Source organism: Grampus griseus, assembly GCF_964374135.1.
Source record: "Grampus griseus genome assembly, chromosome: 8".
In the NCBI taxonomy this organism is placed as follows: Eukaryota; Metazoa; Chordata; class Mammalia; order Artiodactyla; family Delphinidae; genus Grampus; species Grampus griseus.
In genome coordinates, this window is record NC_139002.1 from 39,752,166 (window position 1) to 39,765,256 (window position 13,091).

The 13,091-nt window shown below is 39.8% G+C and overlaps 1 protein-coding gene across 1 annotated transcript in view; it reads right to left on the reverse strand.

Annotated features, from left to right (window-relative positions):
• Positions 1–502: 502 nt before the first annotated feature.
• The window catches only part of HEPHL1 (hephaestin like 1), a gene marked incomplete at both ends in the record, with an annotated part of 91,379 nt that continues 78,790 nt past the window's right edge, over positions 503–13,091 (reverse strand). The window contains 6 exons of the mRNA XM_082660562.1: positions 503–705; positions 801–872; positions 1,337–1,499; positions 6,434–6,573; positions 7,889–8,111; positions 11,360–11,466. Coding sequence (XP_082516688.1) covers positions 503–705; positions 801–872; positions 1,337–1,499; positions 6,434–6,573; positions 7,889–8,111; positions 11,360–11,466 — 908 coding nt within the window. The remainder of the gene's footprint in view (positions 706–800; positions 873–1,336; positions 1,500–6,433; positions 6,574–7,888; positions 8,112–11,359; positions 11,467–13,091) is intronic.

The window sequence follows — 13,091 nt, forward strand, 5'->3', positions numbered from 1 at the left end:
AAAATTTCATTTGGTCAAATTCTATCAGCAGATACTGATTTAGACATTTTCATGAACTCCTCAGAAAGTTATTTTTCCTGGAACCACTAAGGGAAGCATGTTTCATAACAACGTTGAAAAATCAGCACCATTCAAGTTAGATGTCTGACGCAGTGTAACTCTTTCCCGAAATTGTCCATCTAGAGAATTTGACGGTTTGTTAAGGAAGCACTATCTAATCCAAGAATTATGAAAGAAAGAAAACAAAGACATCTTTCAGAGGGTCTTCCCACTTCAGCGAATTCATTCAGAGAACAGACTGGGTCAGTTTTCTCAGTCATGCCCACCCTTCCTTTTCTCTGTTTTATCCTGAAGATTATCCACAGCCCCTTTAAAATAAATAAATAAAAGCAAATTGCTTTGAACGTGTTCCAGAGGATCAGAGCCTGATCCAGGAACAGTGTCAGACTTCCTTGGTGAACGAGACCCTGGTCCATTTTCCCTACTGAGAAAGACGAGCAGGTCACAGAGCATCCGTGGGGAGCTCACAGGACTGGACTTCCTGATATGCCACCCGCTTCCTTGCAGAGCACAGTGTGAGGGAGAGAATCACCGTGACAACCAGAAGGAGGAGTCCGATGATGAAAAGGATGACCAAGGCTGCTTTGGCTCCTCTGGGACCCAGATTCTTGCCGAAGAAGTAGAGCTGCTCCTTGCCAGGTTCTTCTGCGCAAAAGAAAAGTAAGGTGTCAGGCCTCTGCCTTTCCCTGGGGAGTGAATACTGACCATTCACGTGCAGGATTGGGGGAGGGTATCAATACCATTAGAGGGCGCTGTGGCCGGGTGGGACGCTCCTCCAGAAGGAGGCTTGGTGGAGTAAGGAATCCTGTTGTCTGGACAAAGAAGACAATTGGATGGTTTACAAACAATAGGAGTAGATTCTTTTCATGACATGAGTTGTTTCAGGAGTTATGTCATTTCACCAACAAAGACTTTATCCCACCAGTATCTGTAAGTCTTTGTTGGATACTCACTGTGCTACTTCATGCCAGTACACATGCTGTTCATACCCCATCCACATTGCAAGCTTCTGCTCACCTGTTAAGATTCATCTATGGAACCTTGGCTCATGTGTCCAAACTGTTAATCATTGCCTCCTGCTGCTGTCACTGAACCCTGCACTCTGCACTCTATCTTGGCATATGTCATATTCTATTATGGTTAAATGTCTGTCTCTCTTACTTGACTCTGAGCTCCTTGGGGAGCTCATGCCTCCTATGTTCTCATGCCTCCTATTTTCAGGGTCTACAGGAAGCCTGGTGCTATCTAAGTCAGCATCACCGACAGATAACAGTACCGATGTTTCGAAGGACTGTGTAGGTTGTCTCCATGCCAGCATGGATGTGGTCAGATACATGACAATGTAATAACCATGTCCCTGGGTGATCCACAAACAGTTCAATGGTTTGGAATGTCCCGGGAAAGAGGTCATATACATCTTCTCGGTAAGATTTATCTATCTGTGGAAAGAAGGGAATAATAAGGATAAGAGCAGAAGTCAATAAAATCAAGAAGAGGAACATAATAAAGATAAATCAAAGAAACCAAAAGCTCGTTCTTTGAACAGATCAATAAAATTGTTAAACCCTGTGGAAGCCAGCTTGTGATGGCCCCCAAGGATCCCTGCCTCCTGAAACTCATAACCTTTGTAGTCACCTCCTACATTGTCTGAGGGTTGGTCCTTGTAAGCAATAGCATATGGCAGAAGGCATGGCATTCTACTTCCAAGAGTCTTAGACCCTCTCTCTCACTCTCTCCCCTTGGATCATTCACTCTGGGGAAAGCCAGCTCCCATGTCATACCCACATGGTGAGGAACTGAAGCCTCTGGTCAATAGTCCTATGAGTGAGCTTGGAAGTGGATCATCCAGCCTCAGTCCAACCTGATGACTGTAGTTCCAGCTGACATCTTGACTGTAGCCTGATGAGAGGTGCTGATTCAGAACCAACTAACTAAACTATTTCCAGCCTAACCCAGAGAAATTGTGAGATAATAAGAGTGTGTTGTTTTAGGTCACTATGTTTTGGGGTGATGTGCTATGCAGCAATAGATAACTAATACAAACCTCTAGACAAACTGACCAAGGAAAACTTTAAAAAACACAAATTACAAATATCAGAGATGAAAGAGGAGATATCACTAAGACTTTATAGACATTAAAAAGGATAATAAAGGAATGTTATGAACAACTGTTTTGTCCATGAATTCTACAACTTAGATGGTATGGACAAGTTGCTTAAGATGAAAACTACCAAAGTTCACTCAAGAAGAAATAGATGACCTGAATAGATTATCTATTCAGATTAGATCTATTCAGGTTATCTGTTAAAGAAACTGAAATTATATCTATTAAAGAAACTGAAATTGTATTAAGACCTTCCAACAGATTAAACTCCAGGTCCAGATTGCTTCATTGGCAAATTCTACCAAACATTTAGAGAAAAAAATAATACCATTTCTAAAAAACTCTTCCAGAAAACAGAAGAGGACAGAACACTCCCAACTCATTTTATGAGGCCAGCATTAGCCCAATTCTAAAACCAGACATATAATTTACAAGAGAAGAAAGCCATAACCGATATTCTTTATGAACATATATGCAAAAATCCTTAACAAAACACTAGCAAACTAAATCCAGCAATATATAAAAAAGGATAGTGCATCATGACAAAGTAAGGTTTAGCGGGGAATGAAAAGCTGGTTCAACATTTGAAAATCAGTCAATGTAATTCACCAATAGACTAAAGAAAATAAAATATGATCATCGCAATAGATGCAGAAAAAATAGGATTTAACATCTGTTCATGATTAAAACCCTCAGCAAACCGAGAATAGAAGGAAACTTCTTCAACCTGGTAATGGGGTCTACAAAAACCTACAGCTCACTTTATATTCAATGGTGAGTGACTGAATGCTTTCCCCCTAAGATTAAGAATAAGGCAGGGATCTCTACTTTTGCCACTAATATTCAACATTTTACTGGAGATCCTGGCTAGTGCAATAACACCAAAAAGGAGCGGGGGCGGGGTGCATACAGATTGAAAATAAAGAAATAAAACCATCTCTATTCACAGACAACATGATTTGCCATGTAGGAACCCCCGCCCCCCAAAAATAACCGTCTACAAAAAGAAAATCTACAAAAGCTACTAGAATTTGTCAGCAAAGTTGCAGGATACAAGGTCAATTATACAAAAATCAGTTGTATTTCTATATACTGGCATGATAATTAGAAATTGAAATAAAAAGAATACCATTTACACTATCACCAAAACCCATGATATTGGTAATAATCTAAAAAAATATATGCAAGATCTGTGTGATGACAACTACAAAACATTGATGAAAAAAATCAAAGAAGTTCTACCGATTCAATGCAATCTCAATCAAAATCCCAGCACAATTTTAAAAGCTGATTCTAAAATTTATATGGCAAAGATCTAGAACAGCCCAAACAATCACCATCTGATTTCAAGACTTTTTATTACACTAAAGCAATCAAGACAGTGTGGCATTTAAGAAAGGACAGGCATATAAATCAATGTAATAGAACAGAGAGCCCAGAAATAACCCACATGTATATGATCGATATGATTTTGACACAGAGGGAGAAAGGATAGTCTTTTTGCTGAAAGGTGATGGAAGAATTGGACGTCTAGGGACTTCCCTGGTGGTCCAGTGGTTAAGACTCCATGCTTCCAATGCAGGGGGCATGGGTTTGATCCCTGCTTGGGGAACTAAGATCCCACATGCCGTGGTGCAGCCAAAAAAAAAAAAAGGAAGAAAGAAAGAAAAGAAAACTTGGATGTCTCTGTGCAAAAAATAAACCTTGAACCACATATAAAAATTAAGATGGGGCTTCCCTGGTGGCGCAGTGGTTGAGAGTCCGCCTGCCGATGCAGGGGACACGGGTTCATGCCCCGGTCCGGGAAGATCCCACATGCCGCGGAGCGGCTGGGCCCGTGAGCCATGGCCGCTGAGCCTGTGCGTCCGGAGCCTGTGCTCCGCAACGGGAGAGGCCACAACAGTGAGAGGCCCGCGTACCGCAAAAAAAAAAAAAAAAAAAAAAAAAAAAAAATTAAGATGGACCAGAGACCTAAATATAAAACCTAAAACCATAAAACTTCTAGAAGAAAATCTTTGTGACCTTGAGTTAAACAAAGATTTCTTAGACATGACACAAAAAGCATGATCCATGAAAGAAAAAAAATGATAATTTGGACTATATCAAAATTAAGGATTTCTGCTCTTTGGTAGATAATGTTAAGGGAATGAAAAGATAAGCCACAGACTAGGAGCAAATATTTACAGATCATATAGATAGAAAGGATTTGTATCCAGAATATATACAGCCCTCAAACTCACCAATAAGGAAACAAACAATCCAATTTAAAGATGGGCATAAAATTTGGACACCTCACCAAAGATTTACAGATGGCAGATGGTAGAAAAGATAATCAGTATCATAGCCATTAGGAAAATTCAAATAAAAAACAAGATACCAGAATATACTTAAATGTTTGGCTAAGAAAAAATAAAGTAAGAATGGAAGATACCAAGTGCTGATGTGGATGTAGTTGTGGTCAGGTGGTACTCTCATATATTTCTGGTAGGCGTGCAAAATGTACTGCCTCTGTGGAAAACAGTTTGGCAGGTTTCATAAAGTTAAGCATCTACTTACCACGTGGCCTAGCAATCCAACCCCTAGATATTTTCTCAAGGAAAATGAAAACTTATGTTCCCACAAAAGCTTGTACACAAAGGTTTATAATGACTTTATTTTTAGTAACCCCAAACTGGAAACAACCCAAATGTCCCTCAGTGGGGGATCGGATAAACAAACTGCAATACATCCATACAATGGAATATTGCTCAAAGATCGAATGGAAAAAATTGCCGTTACAGCAAGGTGGATGCAATTCAAATGCCAATACAAAATGAAACAAGCCAGACTCATAATGCTACAGACTGTATGATTTCATTTGTATGACATTTCAGAAAAGGCAAAACTATAGAGACAAAAAATAGTTCAGTGGTTGCCAGGGGTTAAACATAGGGAAGTAGACGACTCTAGAGGGGACAAAGGGGACATTTTAGGGGGTTGACAGAGGTGTTCCGTATTTTGATTAGTGTTGGTTACACCACTGTATGTGTTTATCACAACAGAACTGTATACTAAGTAGCGTGCATTTTACTCAGTGTAAACTATAGCTTAATTTAAAATATTTATGTATGTATATAAAATAATTTTTATATGTATGTAAAATAATTGTATGATTTTATAAATTTTACTAAATTTTATATATTTTAATATAATTTTAAAAATGCGGATTGAAAAAGCCAAGTTCTGAAAAGCAGCATAGCCATTTAATATGTGAAACTAAAATCATTGTAGGTTTAAGATACTTGGGATCTTAAACTGTGTTGAATGAATATACAGAGGGGAGAGGATAGTAGATGTTTCATTAGTCGCTGTTCATTCCTGTATAATTGGAAAAGGAGCAGCGCAGGTTTTCCCTGCAGATTAGATGTGATTATTCTTTTCTATTCTACTTCCTTGTAGACTGCACAGCTCTTGAGATGACAGAATATTTGGACCTTATCCCTGAGATTCTGATTCATCAGGTCTGGGGTGGGGCCTGGCAATCTGCTTCTTCAATGGCTCCCCACGTGATTCAGCACAGCCAGCACCACCCATACGGTGTAGCTTGATGCTCGAAAGGCAGAAAGCCACACATGGTCCAGCCCAGCCCACTAGGGCAAAAGTCAAGGTAAAATTTTGGGCCCAAGCCAAAGCTTGAAATATCTCCTTTACTAGAGAGGACTATTCTGTTGGCTAATCACACAGAAAAGAAATGGAAAAAGGGAAGGGAAAGAGAAAAGAAAAAAAAATAAAAGAGGAAAAGGGACAAAATACTATGGGTACTTTCATATACGATACTCCAGGGTGGTCAGAATTATTCCCATATAACTGATGAGAAAACTCATCTGAAGCTCAGAGGTTTTTTTACTGTTGTGGCCTCTCCCGTTGCGGAGCGCAGGCTCTGGACGCGCGGGCTCAGCGGCCATGGCTCACGGGCCCAGCCGCTCCGCGGCATGTGGGATCTTCCCAGACCGGGGCACGAACCCGTGTCCCCTGCATCGGCAGGCGGACTCTCAACCACTGAGCCACCAGGGAAGCGCTCAGAGGTTTGTTTTTTTTTTTTACAAGCATAATAAAATACATATTAAGAAATATCTACCAGTGGAAGGATACAATCATATTTTTCTGTTCCATTCTCTAATATTCACTAACACCCCTCACAAGCCTTATTGCCAAATAACTCTCTTTTCACAATGGAAATATATTGAATCTGTTAGTAAGTCTTCCTCAAAACACTTTTCTTACACTTACCTTGAAAAGAAAGCTCTCAGCATGATAATGAATGGTGTGTATGTCCACTTCACTTCCTATTCCTAATAGATACCAGTTTGTCATTGTATTTTCTTTCATGATGAGGCCATGGAGATTCCCAAAAATCTTTCCATTAATAGCTAAGAAGGTAAAAAGAGAACAGCCTTTGATTAGTGATGATTACTTAATCTGGTTTTAGAACTGATTCAAGAAGATCTTTAGGTCACCCATATTTTCGTCTGCCTGGTAAAATGTAATAATCTCACTCACACTTGCCAATGTCCCCACCATCTAAGACCCTAAATTCAGAGTACTAAGAAATCCCTATAAAAGATAGCCAGAAAATAGAAATAGTAGTTTGTTTTTAAAAGCTATCTCTTGGGTAGCAGTACATGTTGGTTGGAACATGCCAAATAGGCATATTCCCTTTATGGGGTGGATTACCGCCTCATGTGTGAGGTCGCCAGATTTATACCGTTCTACAGTTGAGTGGACAAAAGCCAGAGAATTAAGTTTATATAAATCAAAACTGAAGCAATTAAAAGGTATTTCACTTTCTGAGAACTAGTTTGGGTCAAGTTCCTAAACCTGGCTGAATCTCCAAAAAAAGGAAAACTTCACATGGGCTGAACCCATGATCTGACAATTACTAAAGCAAGCTCAAGTTGGGCTGACATGGCGGGGACGTTCACTCCTCCGCTTTCTACTAACTTTTTATTCTTTGCATCATGACACAACCAAATGAGTTACATTCATTAAAAAGAGAGAGCCTACTAAGAAACCTTTGGGAGAGGGAGGCAAAATTGTAGGGGAAAGAGTAGCTGAATCAGAGATCAGGCTACTATATTCTAATCAATGTTAGCAATTAACTAGCTTTGTTATCTTGGGCAAGACCTATGTTTTTGCACACTTTTGGCCAAAGGTAGATCTCGGTGAGAGAGGATAGGTATGTCAATTAGAACACATTACTTACACTTAAAAAAAAGAAGTACCTTAAATTTCAAAGAATTAAATAACATAGACACATTAAAACAGAAATTTGGTGATGGTGTTTCATGTTCCAGAGACAGTTAAACCAGCCCCTCAAATTTGATCAACTAGAAGTTATCCTGTATTCTTACAGAAATATACCAAAAAGTGATAATTCATTTCCTAGGATTTACTTTACAGTCTGATAGTTTAGGGATCCCAGCATTCAGAGATACAGCTCCCTAAACAGTTGGTCCAAAACCTCATTGGATCTTGCGGGCAGCCAATCAGTGGCTTGTCTGGTTCCCTCTGAAGGAAGGCTGTAGAGGACTTTCTTCAGTCCAGGTGCCCCTGGGAATAAAGAAGGGCTCAGAGAGGGAGGCTGGGACCTTGCACAGATTTCTGTGAGCTTATCTCGACAAGAGGGAGGCTGGGACCTTCCACAGATTTCTATGAGCTTGTCTCCTTTTTAAACCTGTGATATACCATGCATTTTGTTGCTCTCCTCAAAATCATCAGAGGGTTTAAAATCTCGTGGATCTTTATTAAGATACTTCTTAATATTGTCATCCAGATACCAGGATTCATTCTCATTAAATACCAAAAACAAGAGAACAAATTCAGAGTCAACGTCGCTTCTTCTTCCCTTTTCATTCAACACTCCTTCCCTGCATGTAATCAGAGGACCCATCAAACCACTATAGGTATCCTGAAAGAAAAATAAACTGAATTAGAAGAGCCTTTGAATAATTTAATAACACTGATTATTTGCTTGTAAGAAAGTCATTGTAAAACTACTAAAAGACTATTGACCAAGGAATAAGTACTAAGAAATCCTGAAGAATAGGGTGATCTTTGTGAAAATTTAGGACTATTTCTAAAAATTTGCTAAGAGTGAGCGCTTTTTTTTTTTTTTTTTTTTGCGGTACGCGGGCCTCTCGCTGTTGTGGCCTCTCCCGTTGCGGAGCACAGGCTCCGGACGCGCAGGCTCAGCGGCCATGGCTCACGGGCACAGCTGCTCCGCGGCATGTGGGATGTTCCCGGGCCGGGGCACGAACTCGTGTCCTCTGCATCGGCAGGCAGACTCTCAACCACTGCGCCACCAGGGAAGCCCAAGAGTGAGCTTTTTGAGGGCTGAGGCTGTGTCCTTCACTCAGAGCTGAGTCTCCGGAGCAGAGCCCAATGTCTACTACATAGAAGGTGTTAAATAAATATTTGTTGAATAAACAAATGCTTATTTTTATTTTCCTGTGTGCTTTTCAAGTGAGACTGTATTTTTTTATAGAAGTGTAGTTCATTTACAATGTTGTGTTAGGTTCAGGTGTACAGCACAGTGATTCAGTTATGCATATATACATATATATATAAATATATAATATTCTTTTTCAGATTTTTTTCCATTATAGGTTATTACAAGATGTTGACTATAGTTCTCTGTGCTATACATTAGGTGCTTGTTTATCTATTTTATATGTAATGTGTATCTGTTAATCCCAAACTCCTAATTTATCCCCCACCCCCGCTTTCCCCTTCGGTAACCATAAGTTTGTTTGCTATGTCTGTGAGTCTATTTCCGTTTTGTAAATATGTTCATTTGTATCATTTTTTTTAGATTCCACATACAAGTGATACCGTATGATATTTGTCTTTGTCTGTCTGGCTTACTTCACTTAGTATGATCATCTCTAGTTCCACCCATGTTGCTGCAAATGATGTTATTTCATTCCTTTTAATTACTGAGTAATATTCCATTGTGTGTGTGTGTGTGTGTGTGTGTGTGTGTGTGTGTACACCACATCTTCTTTATCCATTCATCTGTTGATAGACATTTAGGTTGCTTCCATGCCTTGGCTATTGTAAATAGTGCTACTATGAACATTGGGGTGCATGTATCTTTTTGAATTAGAGTTTTCATCTTTTCTGGATATATACCCAATAGTGGGATTGCTGGGTCATATGGTAACTGTATTTTTAGTTTTTTAAGGAACCTCCATACTGTTCTCCATAGTGGCTGCACCAATTCACATTCCCACCAACAGTGAAGGAGGGTTCCCTTTTCTCCACACCCTCTCCAGCATTTATTATTTGTAGACTTTTTGATGATGGCCATTTTGACTGGTGTGAGGTGAAACCCAAGTGAGACTGTATTTATAGGTATATACAGATGCTTATATTCCACATCGTATGGGTAAAAGTTAGCTGGATGATTTAGGAATTGATATGAGCCCATGGATGACTTCCATGTCAACTTACTCAGCCCTGAGATTTCTTTTGATGGAAAACTCCCACATTTTCAACTGCATATTAGCTATTCTACCTGGATGTACCTCTTGCAATAATTCAATCTGCTAAGCATTTCTAAAGTGAATTTTAGTATTTCCCTCAAACCGTTTCCTTCTCCTGAATTCTCTATTTCTGCTAATAGCACTATGATATTCCTTGTCATTTAGTTCAGGAAACTTGATTTCAGTGTTTACTTCCTCCATCTTCCTCACTCCATCCCATCTCATTTGCTATCAAATCTTACATTTCTTTTCCCTTCACAATGCCTCTCCATTCTGTAACTCCCTTTCCATTCTATCTGCCATCCTTCTAGTGTAGGATATTAATACCTCACCCTGGACTAGAAATTGGCTCCTCTCTGGTCTCTGCTCTCCGCACCTCCAGCGCATCCTGTTGACAACCATCAGATTAATGTCATCACTCCCATATCTAGAGGTCTTCAGTGACTTTCCACTGATGGTCCTACTGAATAAAAGACTAATCCTCGACAGGACCTGAAGCCCCTCATGTGCTCTCCCAGTGGACTTTTCTAGCTTATGCTCCCTTGCTGCTTTCCTTTTCTACCCTAGATGATAGCCGCATGGGACTGTCAACGTTTCCCAAACACACCTTCTACTTCCCTATTTTCAGCTTGACTCATGATGTTTTCTCTTCCTAGACTCTCTTCCCAATGCCTCCTCTATAGCCCTGCACTCCTATAAAACTCACCAGATTCAGAGTTGTAGTATCATTATGGGTGTGTACACGTATTATTTTCCCCGAAGATGATAAGTTCCTTCAAGACAAGAATATTTGCAGCCCTCATAGTACTTGGTGGGGTCATTTGCGCATCACAAGGGCTCAATAAATATTTGCTGGGATGCACAAAGGAACCAACACATAAATGTGGGTTTCCCATAATTCTAATATGTAAGTTTTTTTTTCAAGGGTCTGGTATGTTTCTCCTGAACTCTTGTGCTCTCCAATACAACTCAAGGACATTAATGCAGCCATCTAATATTTAAAATGAAGGCTAAGATAATCCCTCACTTTTTAGAATAATGGGCAATGTTTACATTTTATATCAGATATGACCTTAATTTGGACTTCAATTTATGAAGTATAATTCTAGACTAGTTGTTTTATATACACATACCTGATTCAAGTTCAATATTGAATCTTTGCCTTTAATTTCTAAGTAAAGTTAGCCTATTTATCATTCAAATATTTTGTAGTTTCAGTTACCAAGTTTACTTGGAGTGTGTTTTCTTTCCTGAGCCCTTTTTCACACATCAAAAACCATGGTATAAATTAAATTAAAAATATATATTTATTTATGATTATCTATTTTACATATCCACTCTTGCTTCAAACTACCTTGTAAGTTCTAAATTTGGTAATTGAAACATTGAGATTTTATTTTTTTCCCCGTATACTTTAGATCAAGTGTCGGCAAACTTTGTTTTTGTAAAGCACCAGATAGCAAGTATTTTTTACTGTGTGACCCATACCATTTCCATCACAACTACTCAACTTCATCATCAATAATGCAAACAAACAGGCATGGCCATAGTTTGAGACCCCTGCTCTAAACCAATACATCTCTTCACATATACCCACCATAGTTGTGATAACTTGAAGAGTCAGCTTAAAGCCACATCACTTTGAGCAATTTGGTGGCTCTCTCCACCTTACCTTCACAAAGTTTACTGTTGAATAGTAAACCCATGGAATACAATTTGGGTCAGACGGCCCTGGACCGGACCTTTTAGGGACATTCCATCTGTAAGTTTTTATTTCTCCTGAAACAAATGAGAAGAAATAGAAAAAATTTTTGTTCATGTTACCTCTGTTCCAGACAATTTATCTGAAGAAATACAAAGAGATTCTTCGTATATTTTGGTTAAAGTTTATTGCTGAGTAGAATTGCCCATTCATTAGAAATGTTCCCATTAAATTCACATCTTGATTTTATGCAGGTTCAAAATGATAGATTTTCATTTCAGACTATAGCCTTCCATCTTAGTTTGCCTTTTCTATTATCAACTGATGTTTATTCAGGAAATGAAGACTTATTTTACACCTCAATGTTTCTTTCCTCAAATTTTGTACCTTTTTCCTAAGAGTTATGCTTGAGCATGCTTGAGTTACTATGGGCCTCAGCCTTGGCTTCTTGTGGAATCAGCAGGGAGCTTTGTAAACTCTCACTGCTCAGGCCTTATCCCAAACCAATGAAATTAGAGTATCTGGGATCTGGTACTAGGGTACCAGTATATTCCTTAAGCTTCTCAGGTGATTCTAATGTGCAGGCAGGTGAGATCTAGTTGGAACCAGAGAGAACCAGAGAGGCCTAGTTTCAAATCCCAACCCTAATGACTTGTTTTCACTCAACCTTGACAAGCTACTTAATTTCACTGACTTTTAGTTTCCTTATTTGTAAAGTGGATTAGTTATGCCAGTTTTCAAATTGTTGTGAGGATTAAATGAAATAAAATACCTAGAATAGTGCCTCACATTGAAGGAAGTCAATAATTGCTAATTTGTATGTATACTAATAACAAATACATGCACTCCCTCTTGTGAGGCCCCATATCTGTGCATCCCCTGGGGCTGACCCAGAGCCTTGCAAAGGAGTCATAAACATATTCATGAATTATCAAGATAATCACATTGTAAAAGGCTCATTTAAATTGTTATCTTCTTTTGAACTGTGTCCCTTCCCCACCCTATCAGGACAAGCAACCTACAGCTGAATGTGAGCCACAAAGCAAAACAAAAGTAATGCTTACATGAAACTTTGCTCCAGGTTTGCTCATGCACCAGTTGGTTAGCGATATAATTTTAGGTCTAGTTTCCATGATTTTCATTATAGCCCCTATGTCTTGGTAATCACAAGATAAACAACTGATATTTAGCTTTCTAAATGCAAGTGACTACAGGGATGGTGTTAAAGTTGAAACAATCCATCGTCTACCCCAGCTGGGAGCCCACCTCTCAACAAAAAGAGGATGATAAGTAAATGTTTGTTGAGTGATTTAATAAAAAGGAGAAGAAGAAGAAGAAGAGGAAGGAGGAGAAGAAGGAGGAGAGGAAGAGGAAGGAGGAGAAGAAGAAAGAGAAGAAGAAGGAGGAGGAGGAAAGGAGAAGGGGAAAGGGAGGAGGAGGAGAAAGTGGGGAAAGAGGAGGGAGGGGGAGGGGAGGGGGAGGGGAGGGGAGGGGAGGGGGAGGAGGGAGGGGGAGGGGAGGGGAGGGGAGGGGGAGGGGAGGGGGAGGGGAGGGGAGGGGAGGGGGAGGGGAGGAGGGGGAGGGGAGGGGGAGGGGGGAGGGGAGGGGAGGGGAGGGGGAGGGGGAGGGGAGGGGGAGGGGAGGGGAGGGGGAGGGGGAGGGGGAGGAGAAAACTGATAGGGGCTTACTTTTCTTAAAATGC